This window comes from Abramis brama (genome assembly GCF_963993115.1).
Source record: "Abramis brama genome assembly, chromosome: 22".
Taxonomy (NCBI): domain Eukaryota; kingdom Metazoa; phylum Chordata; class Actinopteri; order Cypriniformes; family Leuciscidae; genus Abramis; species Abramis brama.
In genome coordinates, this window is record NC_139984.1 from 30864444 (window position 1) to 30887742 (window position 23299).

The 23299-nt window shown below is 38.0% G+C and overlaps 2 protein-coding genes and 1 long non-coding RNA gene across 5 annotated transcripts in view; 2 read left to right on the forward strand and 1 right to left on the reverse strand.

The window, feature by feature from the left end:
• The window catches only part of LOC311072984 (uncharacterized protein), a 1552487-nt gene that overhangs the window by 813258 nt on the left and 715930 nt on the right, over positions 1-23299 (reverse strand). The window lies entirely within an intron of this gene.
• LOC311073239 (uncharacterized protein) lies at positions 199-11793 on the forward strand. Of its 3 annotated transcripts, none has more exons than XR_014604123.1 (4): positions 199-368; positions 1379-1696; positions 5270-5418; positions 10690-11793. XR_014604123.1 is itself a non-coding variant. In XM_084098778.1 (4 exons), the coding sequence occupies exons 1-4, from the start codon at positions 360-362 to the stop codon at positions 10798-10800; spliced, it is 441 nt and encodes a 146-aa protein (XP_083954904.1). In that variant the 5' UTR covers positions 211-359; the 3' UTR covers positions 10801-11793. The 3 variants fall into 3 exon arrangements, 1 of the variants encoding a protein (XP_083954904.1); XM_084098778.1 differs by having other exon boundaries at positions 211-368; positions 1525-1696; XR_014604124.1 differs by having other exon boundaries at positions 224-368; positions 1363-1696.
• On the forward strand, positions 16565-20801 carry LOC311073001. The gene is made up of 3 exons (XR_014604089.1): positions 16565-16895; positions 17780-18097; positions 18643-20801. It is a non-coding gene; the product is annotated as an uncharacterized lncRNA (long non-coding RNA).

The following is a 23299-nucleotide window of genomic DNA, read 5'->3' on the forward strand; positions in this document are numbered from 1 at the left end:
GAACATAAAAAATACTTCAAAAGAACTGCCAGTCTAACAACTTCGCTGTGACCAGCCGCCATTGCTGTCGCCATCACTGACTCAACTGTCGTGTTTCTTTTCCTTTCAACAACGGACTGAAAGAGCTGATGCAACCTTCTTTAGACCCGCCCCTTTAGGCAGTTTGAGGTAACAGACATATTCCATTGGCTGCAGGAAGGAATTTGCGCTGCATATTGGGTGTGTGTGGGGGGTTGTAACAAGGGTAACAGTGACTGAGCCGAAAAAGCCAAGAACCTGATCGAGAAACTACGCTTTACTGTCGAAGGTAGCCATTAGGCTAAAATGTTTTGTAAGCGTTTTCTCTTCGGAAACCTACAATGTCACGAGTAAGTAAATTATTTTACCACCTAATAATCTGTTTTACATAACAAACGCAGTAGATATTTCGATAATAAAAATATGACCTTTAAAAATCTAAGTGTGAATATGTACACGTTGACACAGACTATAATATACGGTATGGTTGAAATTTGGCTTCTTTAAAAATCTTATTCTTAAAAATGTAAAAATCTTAACAGGCTTAAAAGATCGGGCTCGCCTTTGTTAGCCATTTCAGAAAAGCAGCCATTAATATAGTGAGTTTCACTTCGTTGATCAGTCAGCTCAATATAGCAACACAAGTAGTATGCGGTAATTATTATTATAAGTATTATTATAAATCTCCAGATTCTCAAAACTCATATTCATTTTATAATACTTAAAAGATTTGTGTGCGTTTTTTTTAATTTATTGATACCGCCGGCCTCGAGACCAAATTCAAGGTGCTTTACCACTGTTGACCGGGGGGAGTCCCCATTGTGCGGATTTTCGAAACAATGAATCATTTTGCGAATCAATTGGTTCAATTCTTTCAAAGCTTCGTTTCTCCTATCACTACCGGAAGGAGTGTGGGCAGGGCAGGGCAGGGCCGCAAGCGCGCGTGCGCAGATTCACAACCTGACAGATCCTAAACAAGTACGCTTGCGTGAGGCGCTATTCTTCATAACATAAAACTGAACTTTAAATAAGGATTTATCTTATTCAGTGGAATTCCACAAATTACATGTGTAGGGCAGTATCACATTATGCTGCAAATTTCGTAAAGAGAAGAAATTTAAACGATTAAATGTTACCGGTCAAGTTAAGCTAACTCGCCTAGCTTAGTAGCTAACGTTAGCTGAGCAGATTGAGTCTTTTTTGTTTTCATATATCCTGGTGCTTTTCTGAAGATGTATACTATTTTCACGTTGCTTTTGGTACTTTTATCGGGTATGTAGACTGTTTATTTAATGGGTTGATGAAAAAAGTACTGTCAGTTTATTTCTGATTATTCTAATACAGTGGTTATGATTGACAGCTCTGGTTGTTGCTGGGTCGAAGTTCGAGGCGATCGATGGACAGAATGTTACAATATTCTTCAACATCGAAGAAGTGGAGAAAGCCGATCAAGTGAAGATTATTTTTCAAGAAGACAATAAGAAATATGCTGTTCTTTTTGCGCAGAAGCCTTGGGTCTATGATGATCCTCCAGAACCTGGAGTTTCACTCATATTAGGGAAAGGATGTTTATCTCTAATCATTCAGAATGTGGACATCTCCAGATCAGGACTCTATAAAGCAGAAGCCTACACTGGAAAGAAAGTGTGTGAGGTGAATGCCACGCTTGTTGTCAACAGTGAGTATAATATTACTATAATATGTTTAACGAGAGGGGGTAAATCTCTGCGTGGCAGGGGAACTGCTACTCGACCCGTCATGGATACATGCGCCTGCCTCGGGACCTTACACAATATATAAGGTGTATTTTAAACAAAATGCAGCGCGGATCACCTGTAGCCAGCGGGCAAGAAAGTAACGCACAATAGGCCAATATTCACCATTAACTAAACGCTTACCTGTCTTACAGCTAATACCAGGCACTCCGACTGATACATATGGTCAAATAGACAGTTAGACATGCATCCCGCGTTTACTACTTATTTTATTTAGCTTACCCATTTGCCACCTTACTTTACTTTTCCGCCGTTTTAATCCGGAGCGCGAGTCTTGACAGCTGCGCCTCGCGCCAGCCTCAAGATCTCTCACTTTTTAAAATCTGCCAGTAAATCTGATACACATGTACAAACAGACATTGCAATCCTGGGTAACACTTTAGAATACTGTTCCTTCATTAATGAATAACTACACAGGAACAAATGAGTAATGCATTAGTAACACTAGTAACTAGTAACTACTATTAACTAACAAGAAACTCTGATTAACGAATTAGTAAGTAATAGTGCTCAGTCGGATGTGGTAGTTCACTATTAGCTAATCAATAACTACTTTTTTTCATACCTCACTGAAGACTATAAGAACTACTATATACAGGTTAATAAATATTTATAATGCACAATGTTTAATATAAGGTAATGGTAGCCCATTAGTAATGAATCAAGTGTTACTACATCTTTCTAAAGGAACTACTAATTATTTGGATCAGTATTCTAAAGTGAAGATCATGGGAACACACTAGTAATGACTAAAGTGTTACCAAATCCATTGGAAGGAATTGCTATTCAAAATCTTACAAAAATCTCAAAAGCTTACAATGACTTCAGTCAATATTAGGTTGTTATCATGTTTTTCACTTTAGATACTGATCCAAATAATTAGTAGTTCCTTTAAAATTATGTAGTAATACTTGAGGCATTACTAGTGGGTTACCATTACCTTGTATAATATATTATGCATTATTCATGTTAATTATGAACCTGTAGATAGTAGTTCTCTGGGAGGTATGAAAAAAATAGTACTTATTGATTAGCTAATAATGAACTACTACATTCATCTGAGCACTATTACTTACTAATTTGTTAATCAGAGTTTCTTGTTAGTTAATAGTAGTTACTAGAATGTTAATAATACGTTACTCATTTGTTCCTGTGTAATTATTCATTAATGAAGGAACAGTATTCTAAAGTGTTACCCAATCCTGCTCTTATTTGCCATCTTATCTTGCATTTCGCTCTTTTTGTTCATAATGGAGCGCGCGTCAGCTCCAAGCATCTCGCCTGCCTTAAGACCTCTCACTGTTTACATGTACCAGAGACACTCCGAGGCGGTATTAACATTAAGTGACATGGCATCTGACACACAGAAGCCAATGGCACATGTCACTATGCTTATTGGCACATCCAGTGACACATCCGGTCTTCATTGTCATGTGCCAGTGTCTTGCCATACAAGACAGCTGCAGGTGTCACTACTGGAGGTGCCACAACATAAAGAGACATGCCAGTTTTAGTGACACAGGCCAACTGGCATGTACCAGTGGATATTGGCATGTGTCACTAAAACGTGAGATGTGCCAATGGATTGCGTCATATGCCACTTGCATAACAATTTGCTTTATGCTGTCAAAAAATATGATTTATAACATCGCTAAGTTAATGTGTAGCCTACAACATACATAATTCGATACAATTATTTTTGAAATATTAGCCTAAAGCCACAGATGCGCTGGCCACTGTTACACTCACTTATACTAACACCTACTGGTGTGCGTCTGTGCAGCATCACGCAAAAATAAAGGTTTACAGTAACGGACGCGACTGTATTCGTAGTGACCCATGATAGATTTATTTTGTGTCTTTCCTAGAATGGGCCGTTTGTGACTTTGCGAGATAAACAACATAAAGTAGCTCTGGTATTACAAAACATTCAGTGGCACATACCAACCAAACACAGACGTGACACTGACACAAATAACACGTTTGAAAAAAATATTAATGCACTTTAATTCGTTTAATTGATATTTTAAAAATCACAAAATTAGGCTATTTATTTAGGATTTTGTGCCACAATTACGTCAGTAGGCTATAGGTGTTCAATTAATCTGTCAGTCACTACTGGAGGTGTCGCAACACGGTGACATGTTCCACGACTCGGTGTCAGTCAGGTGACATGTCAGTGTCAGTGTGTTGCGATGTCAGTGCAGTGACACATGCCACTATCCACCACTGGCACATGCCAATAATGTCAGTGACGCATGCCACTATCCACTGGCACATGCCAATGAAGACCGGATGTGCCACCGGATGTGCCAATACGCATAGTGACATGTGCCATTGGCTTCTGTGCGTCAGATGCCATGTCACTTAATGTTAAAACTGCTTCTGCCGATTTATGCACATGTGCAAACAGACAATGCAATCCTGTTCTTATTTATCTATTTGTCATCTTATCTTATATTTTATTTGCTCTTTTTGTCTATAATGGATGTCTATCACCTATCAGCGTATCGCCAGCCACAACTTAGCGTCGCTCCTGCCTCAAGATCTCTCACTGTTTAAATCTACCAGACACTGATTGATGCATGTTGGCTAACAGACAGTAAAATACTGCTCCATCTTATCTTATATTTTATTCGCTCTTTTTGTCCATATGAGCACGCATCGCTCCTGCCTCAAGATCTCTCACTCCGATTACCGGTAATGCACGTGAATAAACACACAATAAAATATTGCTCTTAATTTGCCATCTTATCATATATTTATTCATCTTTTTGTTCAAAGGTTTTACCCCTACAAAGGGTCATGATTGTGCTCTTGGAGTTTTTACCTACTCTAGCTGGAATGAATTGCAACATTGCAAAGCATTTTATCTAGTCTTTACAAATCACACAACATCTCTTAAAACTGCAGAGACTGAATCCAAATAAACAAGGGCTTTTGCAAAAGACTCAATTGAAAACGTTTATAAGTGATATGATTTAGGTGAGGGGGGGGGAACTTGCTTACATTATTTCTTAAAAAAATTGTTTAAAGCTGTGCAAACACACCTCAGACTCTTTAGCAACTGTTATCTGCCAAATTATCAGACAAGCTTTTGCTCTTTAGATTCAAGATGAATGGCGTGCTCAATTCCTTTTGAGTTTAATTTGGGTGCTCTTCGGTCCAAGGTAGAACATCTAAGAGGCAGTGTAGAGAAAGAATTCTCTGATAACCAAGGCACTCCTTAATTAAAATGTCTTTATTACAAAAATGACATGTCCTAACTGGACAACTTTAGGACTTTAAGAGCTTTTGCTCTTTCTCTGAACTCTGTGGCACAGACTTGTCTGATAGTTTGTCTGATAGTTTGACAGATGTTAACAGTTGCTAAAGTAGGATTGATCATTAATGTTTTTAGGTGGTTTTAAGGTAAAGGTCATTTGATTTGAGTGTATATTCCTCTTAATTAATTCTGCTCCTGTTGTCTCTTCCAGAAGCTCCAGTTTCCTCCACTACATCTCCTCCACACTCCTCCATCAGCCCAACACCTCCCAGCTCCTCTGACCTCCGAGGGCATTATGCTTTAATTCCAGTCTTCATCATCATCATCATCTTGTGCTTTTGCTTCTGGAAACACTGGATGGCAAGTATTACTTAAATTTAAGCTTTTAGGGATGAATGGGAGCAGCACTGTGGTCCTAATGATGTGTTAAGCGGATAAGATGTTGATATTAAAGTTATTATAAAGTGATTCCTATGGTTTGGATTGAAGAAGCATAAAGAGACAAAAAGACACTCGTCGTCATCCTAAAACCTCTTCCACCGGGGGAAAACAATCCAACCGTCTCCATTGACTTTGTATTGCGTGAAGCTTCCTCCGTGTCATTTCTGACCTGCAACAAAAATCAAAACAATGTCTAAAAGCTGCTGTGTGACGGGTGTGCAGCAAACAAGCTAAAAAAAACCAGAACTAATTTTTATAAGCTGTCGACCCCAAAAAAACAAGCGTTTAAGTACACAAAGTCCAGTTGGGATGCAGGCAATTGATAGAGTGTAACCTGCCAGTGTTTCCCACAGATTATAAATCAATTTGTGGCTGGCGGGGGTGGGGGTGGGGACTTTATTATATTAAATATTAATCAAAAATGATTCACACCTTCACAAAATCCAAACATTCAGTGTAAGAGTAAAAAAGTGACATAACATTATTTATATAAAAGTTTATTTGATTCATAGCTTATTTAGAGTTTTGACCTCGGCAACCCAACTGCATTTACCGCAAACAGTCTAAACTAAAAGATTGTTTTGGTTGAATCGGTTCAAAGGAGTCATTAGTTTGCGAATCGGACGTGTCATTAGCAGCATTGTACGCGTTGTGTGATTATCCCGGCAGTTAGGACATCGCACAAGATTTTTCAACACAGAAAACATTTCATCAATGGATAGGTCTTGTTTTGTTTATTGAAAGTGTTTTTCATGTCAGCTGAATGGGCGGAACGCTTTTCAGAGAAGATAAGGCAACGCAGCAGTAATTCAGGAAAAAAAATACCCGAATGCTCCACGTGAAACTTCGGTCTTTCGATCTTTTACCATTGTGTCAATTCTCAATTGATTTTGATTAATATGCGCGAGAGAGAGCAAGACAGTTTGAAGACGCGCGCACGCGACCGGGCCTCTCTCTCTGCTCGTTCTCATCTACATCACTCACTGATCAAATAGCTTTGGCAAGACAAAAAATCGCTTGTGAGAGAGACGCGTGAGTGACAGAGAGACGGAGGGAGAGCAGGGAAAGGAAATGCAGCTGAATGAATACGCTGTGTGTTTTAAATAGCGTAAAACTTTTTTTATAACGAAACGCAATATGTGGCGGTCGGTGTTGATTCTGTGGCGCACCGCCACGAATTAGTCTATGTGTGGGAATCACTGCTCTGAGAACGAACTTAAGCCTGTTTTATACTTCTGCGTCAAACTAATGCCGTAGCTACGGCGTAGGCTGTGTGTAGCGCGCGTACCCTTCGGCGTACCCTGACGTGCACCTCTCCAAAAATGTAACAACGCGTCAACTCTACGCGGACACAAGCGATGTGATTGGTCTGCTAGAACCCCTCCCTCGGGTTTCACATGCTCCCTCTGCAAGTGTAATTGCGCGTCAACGCGGACAACAACGCAGAAGTATAAATGAAAACCAACGCGTTGCCTACAGCGTAGAGGCTTCAGCGTAGGTCCAACGCAGAAGTATAAAACAGGCTTTACAGCCACTGGAGAGGAATGTAATCGGTGACAGGATAGCTTAGCTTACAGAAATATACTATATAAAACTGACATTTGGATATTTGACTTACCAGTTGACAAAATGTTTACTGCACATGTAGTGTATTTTGAGTTTATAATGAGTGTCAGAATCCCAATTTAGCCACTTCTTATTACCTGTATCCACTTTTGTCCCCTTAAGGCTGGTTTCTACGGTTCAGTAGCTTATAAAAACCTAGTGCTGTTTTTTTTTAGCTTGTTTGCTGCACACCCTGTCACACAGCAGCTTTTAGATATTGTTTTGTTTTTAGTTTTAAGATGGTGGACGTGGCCTAAATGCGTTCTGTCTCTATGTAAGGTTTCATCCACTGTTTTGAGCCGAAATACCCAGCCGACAATCGATATGCATCTTTATTCCTTATATACACATTTGACCACATAATGCTTTTGTAAAACTGTATTTCGCTACGCTACTTGTTTTGGAACATCAACGAACACCATTAACCACTCGGTGAGTTGCACAGTTTTGAAAACGAACGTTAAGGGTAGTTTTAAGGACATGTTTGAGCATGCCCGTAGACAGCCACTCTGAAGCGGGCAAAGGCGACTCTAAACGAGTCAAAATGTCGAGACAGGACCCATCGTCAACATGTCTGTGTCCACCACTCTAGTTCATACAAAACAAACCAGAAAAGAGACTCAAAGTGCTAAATACCGGAATTGTCCTTTAAGTAAAAGAACAGAAGTAGGCCTACTCGTTTTAAAGAGTACTTGAGTATCAAAAGTAAAAAGTAAATATCAATGCATTGTTTTATTATTGTTGTATGTAATACTTACAGTATCTTATGCCTCTGAAGCAACCTAGTGAATAACCCTACCAGTTACTATTATCTGTGGAGTTAAGAGCTTTCAGAATGTTATAAAACCAGAAATTGTAGAAATTAAACAACTTAATTGACATAAAAATACAGCCATATTTATCTGACTCTGATATAATTAATCAGACTCCATTAAAGTTGTTGTTATTCTTTAACCTCTTATTCTTTAAAGGTAAAGGTCTTGGAAAACGTAGGATTTAACCTGAACGTTTAGATAACGAAAGTTATAATCACTTTAGCTTTCAACATGATGAGTGATAAAAGGAAAGATTCTCAAAGCCTTTAAAGCAGACAAAGTTATTTATTAAGTTACATGTTTAAATATTCAGACAGTAGAGTGGAACAACATACTGTATAGAAACTCAGTTGTAACGAATAATGCACACCTGTGTGTGGGAGTGGCAGAGTTAAAGCCTTTCTCCTAGATCAAGTTACCCTTTTAATACCCTGAGGAAAGCATTGGCAGTCACACTGTCACGCATGACACAACATGAGTACCAACTAAATAAATACCAACACCAAACCCAACCGATATGAAACCAAAAGATGAGGCAAATGTGTGGAGATCCAGAGGGGAAGAAGAACATTAACATCTTCTCCTCAATGCATGTTTAACCAATAGTACCTAGATTGTACATTAGGATACTTTAATATCTCTTTTAAGTTCATCACCATTCATTTCAGTTCATAAGCTGTCAGATGAGACCAAACATGGCATAGTTACATATTAGAACACACCAGTAAATAAACAGTATGTAGTGGAAAGCACATGTTCTGTAAAGCAAATGGTACAGACATATCACTGAGGTGCAAACGAAACGACTCCGTCTCTCCCGACAGAACCATCCTGTCCCAACAGTCCTCCATCAGCATATTGATGAAATCCCCTTGTGCTATATAGGCATTAGCATACTGTGATGATGAAGGCCATTGTGCCACGTTTAATTCACATGTATACCTTTAAAAGGATTTTTGAAGTACTAGGGCAGTAAAGAGTTCTGCCCATATTTGCTCAGCCCTGCAGCTTTAACACACACCTGAACAGAAAGAAAAAAAAACTTAAATACTAAATACTAAAAATACTCCGTGTACTCAAGTAAATGTACATCGTTACTGTCCACCTTCAATTTAAACGGGGTCAAAGAGTTTGAGCCACTCCATGTTCTGTGGACGCGTGCGGCCGTGCGCATTTTAGTTTTGCTTTTAAATTAGCGATTTAAAACCCCCCGCGGGTGATGCCGGTGCTGTCACACGTCGATTAACCAGTGGGAAAATATCCTCACCGCACCAGTCCTAGTAACCACATCAGTTGGCCAAATCCAAATAAAATTTTATTTGGATTGTAAGGGGTGTTTTAAACCTTTTATAATCCGATCGAGAGGATTGATGGAAAAGCGAAACTGGAAAGGATTGCGCGTGTGCAATGACGTAGTAACGGCGCAATGAAGAAGTTTTATTTATACTGCGCCTTTCCGTAGCTCAAGGTCGCTTTACATTTGTACATTACAATACATTTACACACCTGCACACACATTACAATCACATTAGGTCACATTATCCAAAATACATGTTAAATAGATATGTTTTTATTGAGTCTTGAATGTAGCCACAGATGAGATATCTGTGAGATCCAGTGAGAAACATTCAGATTAGACGCAGAATTCTGTTATAAACCATATCAGATCAAACGGCACTGATGTGGAAACCAGGAGAAACATCGTGCCATAAACAAACAAGTTATAGAAGGCTTTAGGTCCACAGATCAGCAACATTCACTATGGATTTAATGTAGTACTAACTGTAACTATGCCTATAACAGTAGCCTACACATCTTTTTCCAGCACTTGAAAACTATAATATCATATTTAAATGTTATTTTTAATGTGTTGATCAAATAATTTTTTGTTCATCCTTTAAAGATTGTCCCTATTTATAAAACTAAAAGTTTCAAGAAGTAGGAAAACTCCAAAAAAAGATTAAATTACCATTGTAAACATAGAGGATGCTTATTGGCTATTTTCACTTCCTAATAGCCATTTTGTCACTCATTTTGTTAAATCTATTTATTATTAAAGCATTTGTCAGTAATACAGTTGTGTGTGTGTGGGGGGGGGGGGGTACGAATAATTGCATTGGAAGGTAATTTAAGGTGTGCCCCTAAATTTTTAATCAGGGGCTACAGCGCTCCTAATAAAAAAAGTTAGTCTGGACTGGAGCCCTGTAAGCAGCACGACACAACGGTTCATGTGCTCGTCTCCTAATCAGGACCTGAAATAAATACTGATTAATTCTGCTCTTTAAAACAAGGAAAAGAGGCAAATATTAGGGAAATGGTTAGTATATGCACCAACAGCGGGGAACTGTATATTTATGCAGTGTGTGCATGTCAAAAAATCAGTTCTGATCACTTTATTTAGCATCAGTGTAAACGCTACGTTTGGATTAAATTAATTCTGATTGAAACTAAAGGTGTCCCTGTGAACGGAGCTATTGTCACCAAAAACAGGCCTTTTACTGGTCACCATTCATTTACTGTTCGCGACGTATACGGCGTGAGTGAAAAAGTTGATCTTTAATTGAAAATCAAGTATGTGTGAAGCCTGTGGATCAGACAGAATTATTTAAAAACCAATTAAAAATTTTGAATATTTCAAATAATGTCAAAGAATGTGCTTTAAATGTGTAAATTAAGCTTTGACTTTGGCAACATTTTGTTTGATTTTTGGTTTTGTCGTCTTGTAATTGTGTTTTTCACTAAGCTCAGTTTTCTGTTGTTTTCTTTACAGATCCCGTGTTTTAAAGGAAAGAAAGAATTGGGATCCAGTTCCAGTGACTGTGTAGGTGTCGTCATGAACGGTTGTGGAGAAAACACTGAATCTCTTCTCACGGAGACCTGAGTGTCTTAAAACATGAAATAACATTACAAGCACTTTAGCCGAGCCAGTCCAAATCAGATTTTGTGCATATAAAAAAAAATGTTACGTACTGCACCTTTAAACATAAGCCCCCGGTTTCACAGACCAGGCTTAAGCTAGTCCCGGACTCAAATACATGCTTGAGCTGTTTTACCTGAAAGCAACTCACATTTCTAAAAACATGTCAGTGTCATTGTTTTGTCTCAAGATTCACACCAGTAATGTTTTTTCTAAGGTACGTTTATAAAAGCTGCTTAAATCAGTCCTAACTGAACTAAGGGCTAATCCTGGTTTAATCTAAGCCCTGTCTGTGAAACCGGGCCCAAATGTCTTTGTCCAGCACCATGGCTAGATGTAAGACGACATCTGTGTTGAAAACCCCTCAGGTATTCCAGAAAATAAAAAGACAATCATTTAGATCAGATAGTCTTTGATGCCAATGAACTGCCAAACTATCAGATGCTGTTATTATTTCAGTGTGGCGCTCGTGCTGAAAGTACAGCTGAAGTATGTGCACAGATGTCGCCTCACATGCATGCGATCACAAATTCAGTTCTCTTTTACAGCTACACACACAATTATGTCAAAAAGCACGTCGTGTGGACTGGAGCATTAAATGTATGTCCTAAATCAGATCCTTGGAGCAGCTTCTTAAACTGTGCAATACGTTTCATTGTTACGTTAATTAAAAAAACACTGCTTTTGATCCAATCACTTAAATATGTATAAATTTATATTTAATCTGCACAGTAAAGACTATATAGTGTTTTTGAACATTGAACACTTTATTCAATTTCGGTAGGGCCTATTTTAGGTATTCTTTCTTACTACATGTTACATAAACCTATGCTATTGTGCCTGAAAAACTTTTATTTAATTTGTATGTTTTTTCTATTGTATTTGTCCTTTTGTTTGTAATTTGCTTCTTTGTGCCTATTCTAAATATCTAAAATAAAATTACCTTCCTTGCTTTAATACAGAAGTCTGTGTGTAATGATTGTAGTCAGCTTTAATGAACTTAAAAACAGAAACAGCCGTTCACTGCCATTATAAAGCTGGAAGAGCCATGACATTTTTTAATATAACTCAGATTGTATTCGTCTGAAAGAAGAATGTCAAATACACCTAGGATGACTTAAGGGTGAGTAAATCATGGGATAATATTAATTTTTGGGTGAACTATCCCTTTAACTAGTGTAATAATCAAAGCACTAGTCTCAGCTTTATGGAAGTTAGAGGGAAGCAGTTGATTTCTCAAAGGATGGGACAAGTTAGCTATTAGAAAGCTAATATTAGCCATGTGTGTTAGCAAGCTGTAGCTTGGGCCAATTTGCTATTCGTCCACTTTGATATTTACTAGCCTACTTAATATGAACTATTTGATAAAAATGTACCCATTCTTCCAGCTAATGCTTCACGTCTTATTGCCTGAATCCACGTTTGTCTCCTTAAAGGATGGCTTTTACTGTTGAGTAGCTTATAAAAACTTATACACCCGTCACACAGCAGCTTTTATTTAGGCAGTGTCTGAGACCGTGAAATGACAAGGAGAAGAGGGTTGGATTCCCCTCCCTGTGCTGTGTGTGTGAGTGAGTGTCACCCCTCCCACCCGTGTATGTGAGTGAGTTGTAGGTTTGTTTTAATCCCATGAATGCGAGCGGGTTAATTCCTCGCTCCACACTGGATCTGATCGCAGATCAGTCTCTAACTGAAGCCACTCTTGATTTCAGTCTGAGACAGAGACAGAAGAGACGAGCATGTCGAACTCCATTACAGGTAACTAATCACAACATTTGTATAATGTATAGTAACATTTTCAATACATTATTGTTAAAAAAAACGTGAATAGCGAAGTTTAATGTTTTTGTGCAAAACAGAACTATTTCGACCTACAACTGAAATATTAAAACGTGAACGTGAACAAACCTATTGTTTTATATTATCTGCCCATACCATAATCATAAAGCCTGCGTTTGAATTGAAAAACAGATACAAGAAAGTTGTTGGGGGAAAACCATAAGGTGTTATCATTGTTATGTTGTTGTTTATAATAATCAGAGCTGAGTGGAAGGAGATTTGCTGTTGTTTGGTGGAATTTTGTAACTGTTTTGATGAACCAACGCTACTCGCATAATTTTTAATTATTACAACAATTTTCCATAAATTCAACTGATAACATACATTTATGTTTAAACTAAGCCTAAATCAGAAATTAACAATTGTATTTTTTTTTATTAAATAACCTTAAAGGTGCAAAGAGCAAGTCTCTGAGTTTTTGCAGAACTATGCCCCCCTCGGCGAGAAATGAAACTGCAACACTGCAACTGAACGCGCATGACTGTGTTACGGTGCTGATCCACTTGTCCGTGCAACACTTCTGTCGCGCCGCGCTCCACTATATTCCTATGGGTGACGTCAAGCGACTTTGTCGCACCCGCAAAGCATTCCGGGAAGGCGGCGCTTCATTTGAAAAAATGCTGCGCGTCAAAAAGCTGGCCGATGCCCATCTTTATGCAAATGAAGTCCGTTAAACGCGACGCGTCTATCCAATAGAAGTAGAGCATATGGAGACGGAGGGAAGTCTCTCGCAGGTCCTCTGTTCTAATACGCTACATTTCCCACTCGGTCAAAACCACGCCCATAGCGGTTAACGCCCATCAACGTACCAATGTGGGGAGGCGTCGCGACACCACGCGACAGTCGTGTCGGACAAGTGGATCAGCACCGTTACAGCCTCAGATTCGGCCCGAATCCCTCTTATTTATTTTACTGTACAGGATTATAGAGGCAATCGCAGTGATCAGAGAAGGGCTCATTCAGCCCATCAGGCAATTGTTTAAGCATGTATGGGTTAGAAAAACAGGTATTTTTAACATGAAAAGTTGCTTAATGCACCTTTAACAAAGATGAATAAATGCTGTTAGTATTTAACTCGGAAGTGGCAGTGTCTTAAAGTGGGAGTGACTTTTACTGTCTATGGCAGTGACAGACTGCAGTCGTCTTAAACTTAAGTGACAGTTCCATGTGAGAGAGTGATATAAATATATCATTGCAATAATTATCCTGCAGATGGCGCTATAATAACCTACAGTAATAGTTTATCTGTTACTGAATATCTGTCCCTCTCCAGGCTCTTCAGTGTGGAGTGTTTGTCCATCAGTGTCCTGCTGTCTGTCTGCTCTCTGGAAGATGATGAGGACTTCTGTTTGTTCCTCTGAGGGTATGATTATTCTTTAAACAACATATTATTCATTTATTAACACACTCGCGCTCAAAACATGAGTTTAGTGTCATTTGTTTCTGAATGAAGATCTGCACTGAAATAATAGAGTGTGTTTAAGTTGATGCTCATCTTTTGTAGAAATGGATCAGTCTCTGGATGTTCCTCTCTCTGTAGAGGAGACCCGAGCAGAACCGGCCCAGAGTTCAGTGCGGCCATGCTCATTCACACACGAGGAAGAGTGTGTGTGAGCGATGATGAGGATGAGCAGCAGGAATATGAACTAGATATTCACATGTTTCTTTTTGTATGAAATATTTTCTGTGATCACTTATTAAAAGAATGATTACAAAAAGCATGTTTCATTCCTTTTCATAGTTTCTTACTCCATAGCTTTTTTCCACACAATGGAAGTCAATGGTGCCCTACAACTGTCTGGTTACCAACATTTTTCAAAATATCTTCTTTAGTGTCCAACAGAACAAAGAAATATATACAGGTTTGGAACAACTTGATGACAGAATTTTCATTTTTGGGTGAACTATTACTTTAAATGGATTGGCATCTCTCGCATCTCCACCTGTAATGCTGGAGAAGAAGGATAATCTCCACAACAAATTATTGTGACTGAATTCTCTCTAACAATTTAACTTCTCAGCTCATGAGCACCTGCCCGTTCAGAAATGAACATTTGTATGTTTATTAACTAGACTAACATTAATAAATGCAATAACAAATAAATATTGCTGTGTTAGTTCATGTGAGCTAATTATGTTTAAATAATGGCTTTATTGTAAAATGATTATAACAGGTTTATTATTTCCACCCTGATCACTTTTCTTCACTCTCAACTTTTCTCCAACAGAGAAAGTGGTCAATCAGTCCTTTTTTACAGTCTGTTTTGTATTCTGCTGTTTCGCCTACAGATGGCGCTACAGTGTAAAACAAATAAGTCATGGCTTTTTTTTTTTAGTGCGCCTTTTTAAATTCATATAGGACTACTTTTTGAGACCTTCCATGCGTGGGACACACCATGGGGCCGTCATTTATCCCCTTTAAAGGCGCTCTACATGCACTTCTCGTGGCCTTGCCCACACTGGAAGCGGCGGGATCCACAGGTTTTTGACACCTCTCTTGTGTGACACACGCCACCTGACACAATAATTTCACCTTATAATAATAGATTTATTATTTAAGGATGAAAATGAACAAAGACATTTGCTTTTACTTTCAACCCCGCTCTTTTTTCCCCAAGGACCGTTTGTAATTCCTAAAGGCACAGAGGTGATGATACTGATCAAGGCCTGTAGGCCAAAATATGTGAACAACTGATTGTCACACCTTTAGTATGATGGGGGAAGTTGTCTCACATTTGGGTTACAGTCACATGGTAAAGGAAGGGATAAAAGAAGATTGTAACATTTGCTCTGTCTCTATTATTCTCTGCCTCTCTTTCTTGGGTCTCTCTCTCTTTGCCTCTTTTCTTTGCCTCTTATACCATCTACTCTCTGTCTCTCTCTACCTCTTTCTATCCCTCAGGTAACATATTACATGCTGTGTACGATTAATCATCATCACATACATCTATTTTGTAACTATTTTAAGTGTAACCATACCCATATTTAGCCATTAAATCCTTTCAATTACAAATAATGTGCTAACTAGTTTTGATTTAGTATTGACTTTGACCTATTGCAATACAATATCATCACACTAGCAACGCTCTTGCAATAGGTAGCACTTCAAAGTCAATTCAAAGTCAACTGTAAAAAATATAGTTGGTTTAACTTAAAAAAGGTAAGTGACCTGTTTGCCTTAAAATTTTGAGTTCATTGAAATAAAAAAATTGAGTTAATAAAACAAAGGAGATTGGTTTAATAGAAATTCAAAATATGATGTTATCTGAAACACATTAATTACAGTATCTAAGTTGATTTCACAAAAGATAAAAAGTTGATAAATTATTTTATTTTTTATTTTTTACAGTGCACATATTTAGTTAGTATAGCTGTGCTTATTTCTGTCATTGGTATAAGTAGCAGTGGGTAGACAAAAATTTTACAGTTTTCTACCATCTTGCTGATAATGTTTCTTTAGTCATTCGGCAATGACTCTTTATTTAGTCATGCAGCCTGAACCACTGGAAAACCACTCTTATAAATCTCTCAGCCAACTGTTGTTTACTGGAAATTCCCTCACTAAGCTAAAACTAGCTAATGGCTGCACAAAGACTTGACCTTTGCAATCACAGTCACGGCTATATGAGGCCTCAAAACACTGGCTTTTATAGTATCCTAATAATTCTAAAATAATTCTACAATTGTTTTCTATAAGATGAATAAAATATTTCAACACATGTCTCTCTGAGTTTCACATCACTCATGCTCAGCTGGTTCGCAACAGTGTATTCTCGATTTTGTTTCAAATAACATTCCAGTTTGTGTTGTTATTTAATGTATTTGTCTTTCTGTGTTTAGAATTTATGTGGGCGGAATGCACGTACGTGTTTGGTGTGCGTGTGTGTGTGTGTGTGTGTGTGTGTGTGTGTGTGTGTGTCTGGCAGATTTCTCCAGCTGGAAACAGGGGACTTTGTTTCCAGAACTTGATGGCAGTTTTTTGGAAGTTTAGAAGACCTCTCTCTCTCTCTCTCTCTCTCTCTCTCTCTCTCTCTCTCGATGGCGGTAATGCTAGAAACTGGTGAGAAACGGAAGGAGGAAGAACATCCATGTAAAGTAAAATCTACCCAGTGACAGAAAGTAGCCTGACAACGAACTTCGGATTGAACATTTCAGAACGACGGCACGGCGGCCATTAGACTGAAAATGTGTTCTCTCTTCAGAAACCTTCGATGTTGCAAGTAAGTAAAAGATTGTAACAAACGTTAAAAGTTTTATTTTTAAAAACTAGGAATTTAGTATTTAGTTATAAAAGATGAGAGCAAATCCGCCCAGATCGGAGGTTATATTGGCCTATCATAGGCTACATAACCCTAACCGTACCCCTTCAATAACATAAAATAAAATAAAAAATACTGTAGAGTTTAATTATTGAAATACTTCAAAACGGGGGGAACGAACAGGAATAGTTCTGCCATCTGTGATCGCTACGGCTTAGGTGGTGACAGTGAAATATAAGGAATGTGGAAGAAAATAGCATTAAGCTGTTTCAGTTTAACAGTGTATCACGTAGGCTACCAATAACATGCAGCCTATAGGAAAGAAACGCATTGTGAAATGAAATACCCAAATCCTAGGTTTGACTTTCGTAAAGAGAGAAGTAGCCTACAAGCGTCGAAAAGAGGTGGAGCTTTTACGCCCCCTCTTTTGCATTCCGCAGACAGACAGACCAGAGAATGTAAGGGACAGACCCATCTCTGAGATGCGCCGCGGCTGTGTGTGTGCTCGGGTGGTTGTGGTTGAGTTGAGGCTTTGACAGCGTTCCGAGCCGCTATTTCTTCATCGAACTGGATATAAGCTACATAGATTTAACTCAATTAATAGAATTCGACAAATGATCGGTGTATGACAGCAACACTCTGCTGCAAAACTCACGAGAAGAAGAAAAGAGAGCCGAAGCCATTTCGAAGCTAATTTTCCTAACGATGAAAACCATTGTCACTCTCAGTTTGGTACTTTTTTCAGGTAGGTATACTGTTAATTTAATCGGCGGATTTTTATGATTTAAAAAAATCTATTGTCAGTTTATTCCTCATTATTCTAATGCACTGGTTCTGATTTGCAGCTCTGGTTGTTGCTGGGTCGAAGTTCGAGGCGATCGATGGACAGAATGTTACAATATCCTTCGACATCGATGAAGTGGAGAAAGCAGATGAAGTGAGGATTATTTTTAAAGAAGACAAGAAGGAATATACTGTTCTTTTTGCGCAGAAGCCTTGGGTCTATGATGATCCTCCAGAGCCTGGAGTTACACTCATATTAGGAAAAGGACGTTTATCTGTAATCATTCAGAATGTGGACATCTCCAGATCAGGACTCTATAAAGCACGAGTCTTCACTGGAAAGAAAGTGTCTGAGGTGACTGCTACACTTGTGGACAACAGTGAGTATTGTCACTATAATAAATAATGTAATGTTTCAGAATCAGGATTATGATTAAAAATAATAATAATATAAATGGTCATGATTTTGTTTATAATGTTGTAAAAATTAATTTGATGTTATTCCTACTTGAGCTGGAACGACTTGAGACATTGTTCAGCATTTTATCTGTTGTTTTCATTTAAATAAATTAAATTAATATTTTTGTAATAATTTTAATTACAGTGTAATATTATGATTTAAAACTGCAGAAACTGAATACTTTTTGCAAAATCATCAGTTGAAACCAGTTATGAATGATGACAACTATGAATGATGTAAATAATCAGATGTGATGTATCGTTTGATCCACAGCAAAAACTCTTTATTTGGAAAAGAAGAAAACTATTACTTGGATAATGTCTTGAATGCTGTTCAAAACATATATATTGTTAATAGACCTCGTAGAATGAGTAAAAACTTGTCTGATAATTTGGCAGATGGCGAGACATTTGAGTTGAGTTACTGATTATCTTTTATCTTTCTTGTTCTTGTTGTCTCTTCCAGAAGCTCCAGTTTCCTCCAGTCCAGCTCCTCCACACTCCTCCTCCAGCCCAACACCTCTCAGCTCCTCTGACCTACACTGGCTTTATGCTTTAATTCCTCTGGTTATCGTCATCTTGGGGGGCGTTTACTTCTGGAAACACAGAACGGCAAGTATTACTTCCATTTATTCTTTTATCAATGGATATGAGCAGTTCTAATAATCTGAGTCTGTATTCATCAAAATCTTTCCACTAAAAGTTTCTACCAACGTGGAAATTTAGGAGCAGCTCTTAAAAATGATTGGCGTTTCACTCCTAATTTTAGATCTCATACATTTTTCATCTACGATTAATTCAAACATTTGAACACTAAAAGTAGCAGCTGAACCCAGAACAGTTTAGACGTCGCCCTCAGGACTTCTGTATCACTGAAGACTGACTGAGACGATCCAGAGCCTGTTGTTGTTGTACATTCATGACACCGACCTTTAATACGGTATCGTCTGAATCGCTATGGGTTCATTCCTCTAGAGATCCACCAGAGGTCCCCGGCTCAAATTTTAGATTTGCTTATTTTCTTTCTGTAGAAAGACAAACATAAATAATGATGAAAGCCAAAATATTAAATGTCACAGATGTATATTTACTGAGTAATCCACTGTTTTGTGGAGGAGGGTCAAAATGAGTATAGAAAGATGGTAGCATCACTTTATTATTTTTACACAGAGATTGGTAGATCTATTAGTTAAATATGTTGACTTTAACAATCTGTGTTTCATTATTTGCCAACAGTGAGAGTTCAAAAATGGCATGAAGCACTTCTTATTTTTTGCCTCAAGTTTCCATGCCTGTAACTGAAGAAGTATTCAAGAAGTCCCCCTGTAGTCACATTTAAAAGTTTCTTTCCTTAAAAAAAATTCATGGCTTAAAATAGCTTGAACGTAACTCTACACCCTTGCCTCATTTAGTATACGCGATTCTATGAATATGCAAATGAGAAAATACTCAGCAATGGTGTTGACTTATGAATTTACACATGGTTTGTCTTTAAAGGGATAGTTCACCCAAAAATGATATTTAAGCCATGATTTATTCACCCTCAAGTCGTTCGAGATGCATATGTCAATCTTTTTTCAGACGAACACATTTTCAGTTATTTTAGAAAATGTCTTGGATCTTTCAGTGGTTATAATGTGAAGCTATGGGGTCCACCTCCTTCAAGTCCCAAAATGTGCATGCATCCTTCACAAAAGTAATCCATCCGGCTCCAGGGGGATAAACGAAGGCCTTCTGAGGGTAATCCGTGCGGTTTTGTCGTAAAAATATACATATTTAAAACTTTATAAACTAAAATAACTGGCTTCCGGTGGCGGTCGGTGCGCGTTCACAGAGATGGATGCTGGCGTATGACGTATGACGTAGCGTAGGAAGCGTCGTGACGTAGAACGAACGTGACAGCGGAGCCAGAGAGCAGAGCAAAACAAAACTCAACGTTCGTTCTACGTAAATTGAACAAAGCTTAAAAAAAAAAAAAAAAGATATGAAAACAAAGGTTGAGCGTTTGAACATTTGATTTAATTGCTCCAAATAAATAATAGTAATTAAATAAAAATACAAAATCAAACTAAATAATAAATAAGTTATACATAATAAAACAAAATCAAAGAAAATAAATCTTATAAAAGTTATGCAGGCACACATTTAACAATAATTCTTAAGTGAAAAATAAATCAAATAAATTAAAATCCTGTTTGTTAAATCACAAACCATAAATATGTAACCTAACAAAGTGATACAATCCAACTGTAAAATAACAATACATGATCAAGTGCCATCGTCACAATTCTCACTTAGTCACATTTATTAAGTCAAGTCACCTTTATTTATATAGCACTTTTAACGATACAGATTGTTTCAAAGCAGCTCTATACGGATCATAGGAAAATAATGCAACAAAGTTTGTGTCGGCAGATCTAGAGCAAAATAGTGTCATAATCCAGCTTAAGTATAGGTTCAGTGTTGATTAATTTCTGTTGTAAAAAAGTTATTCATTCAGTTAATTAATCTATATAACGTTACGTTAGCCATTCTGGAGAAAACTGTGATGTTATCACCCAGCTCAGTTCAGCTCTCATATAATGGTGTCAATGACAGATCAATAGTATTGTTGAATATTAACTTTTCAAAATACTTAGAGCCGTTTCTAAAAAATACATTAAAATCCTCATCTTAAAATCAAGTTATTTGGTCCAAAAACAACTATACAGGCATCTAGTGGTAAACCCATGCAATAACATGTAATATTTAATTTTTATCAACAGGTGGCGCTAATCTGACTTAAAAAAAATATATATGTAAAGTCGGCATGAAACGGAAATTGAGATTGTCATTTTTTCCTTGTTGTGACGTATATCCGAGTGAAACGGCTACTGAAATTAGAAAAAAATGTAGGGCGGGGCTTTCATCCTTCGGGAATTGATTGGATGGTTGGAGGATGGGCGTTGCAAACAAAATGGAGGCAGATTTGAATGCCAGTTTACATTCAGTTGTGGAGGATTTCTCTCCACCGGACTCCCCACCATTACCCTCCCATCATGAAGGATTTTTTATTTTATTTTATTATTATTATTCTTGGTTTATTGCGAACCAAGATGAGTCAAGTCATCAGTCAAGTTCACCCTCGAGAGCATCTCGATAGCCGCACCCTCAATGGCTCTGGCCGCACCCTTTCGCCATGGCACGTGACCGAAAGAGAAGAGAGGTCAGGCTTGTTCGACTTCATGCAGCTCTGCGCAGACCGATCGGCGGCTGACTTGAAGCAGTGCATGCCGGTGTGATGAACAATCGGGTCCGGCTGAAGAGATGAGTCCGGGCTGCGATATTTTTTTTCCCAGGATGGTAGGGGAAGACTCATGAATATTAATTAGGAAAGTCATCCCTGATTGGTCTTAACCCCAGTGACGGGTAGGTTTAGGGCGGGGTTAGGGGTAGATCATCAGACCTCCAGTGGCGGGTAGGTTTAGGGGTGGGGTTAGGGGTAGGTCATCAGGCCAATCAGGGATGACTTTCCTAATTAATATTCATGAGTCTTCCCCTACCGTCCTGGGAAAAAAAATATCGCGTCCGGGCTTAGGACCCAAGCAATCCGATTGGTTCAAAGCACGTTTTATGGGTAATCGCTTTAGTGCCTGGTTATAAATCATACAAAATCACTTTATTATAGAAGACGTTTGTACTACATTATAACGAGTCATCAATGTATTTAATGTATTTTACATTATACGTTTCATATACTAGTATTTAACCGAAGCTATAGATTGTGAAATTAAACATTTCTCGTTGTTAGTGTGTTTTTTAGTTAGCTTAGATAGTAGCATAGCATGCAGCTAACGTTATCCGATGATCGTGCTATGAGCTTTACCCAGGGTTCGAAATGACTTAGGACTCTTGGGGGGTCCCCTAAAATTTAATTATTAAATTATTAAAAATTCTGAAGACTACCTTGCTACACTATAGCCTACTGTAGGCAAAATTATATGGACCAATGTTGAAGGTGGGATAATGGTCTTGGGATGTCAGAAATTATGTGTTATAAAGTCAGAATTGCGTGAAATAAAGTCAAAATTGCGTCTTATAAAGTCAGAATTCTGACTTTTTTCTCGCAATTCTGACATCTTTTCTCAGAATTGTGAGATATAAACTAACAATTGTGAGATATAAAGTCCAATTCTAAGGGGAAAAAATACTGATTTTTTTTTTTTTTACCTCAGAATAGTTTATATCATGCAATTCTGACTTTATATCTCCAAATTGCGTATTATAAAGTCAGAATTACGAGATATAAAGTCGCAAAAGTTATATTCCTCGCAATTGCGAGTTTATATCTCATAACTTTGACTTTATAACACGCAATTTATTAACACACAACTGCGACTTTATATCACGCAATTCTGACTTTATAACCTGCAATTGCGACTTTATATCACGTAGCCTAATTCTGAGATAAAAAGTCAGAATTGTGAGATTAAAAAGTCGCAATTAACGTTACCTTTTTTATTTTTCACTCTGTGGCGGAAACAAGCTTCCATAGTCTGCTGTTAGCTGGCAGATCATTTGGCTTCATACACATACAGCTAGCAAGAAACGTTGACAAACGTACTCTTCTAATCATTGCACTGGGTATTTAATGCAACTTTTGATATAGGAACTCGAACTCCTAATATTTTACTATAAGCAATTATGGAGATATAGACATAATCGAAGCACTTACAGGATTTTCATTCAGGATTTCACTCTTTGTGAGGTCTCGTTTTGCCGCGTTCAGCTACAGTGCGTGTCTGCGGGAGCACCACAACAACAATCTGTGACGCTGTATAGGAACTCACTCGGCTAATAGCTGCCCTGATTGCTGCCTCGCGCTAGGAAATAAAATAATTACTGTTATAAATATAAAACGTCACTAAAGACCTATAATTTTCACAATAATTTTTAATGTTAAAATATATTTGTCGGGGACCCCCCAAAATCCAAAAATAAATTCTTATGGGGGGTCCCTAATGACTTATGGAGGGTCCGGGACCCCTCCAGACCCCCCTCATTTCGAACCCTGGCTTTACCTGATATTACTGCACTGATACTGCCTTACCGTATCGCGAGAACAGATTTAGATCAGGCATACT

Coding starts and splice junctions, on each gene's coding strand:
- LOC311073239 (XM_084098778.1), top strand. Junction 1,697..5,269: donor TGCCACGCTTGTTGTCAACA/GTGAGTATAATA, acceptor TGTCTCTTCCAG/AAGCTCCAGTTTCCTCCACT. Junction 5,419..10,689: donor GCTTCTGGAAACACTGGATG/GCAAGTATTACT, acceptor TTTTCTTTACAG/ATCCCGTGTTTTAAAGGAAA.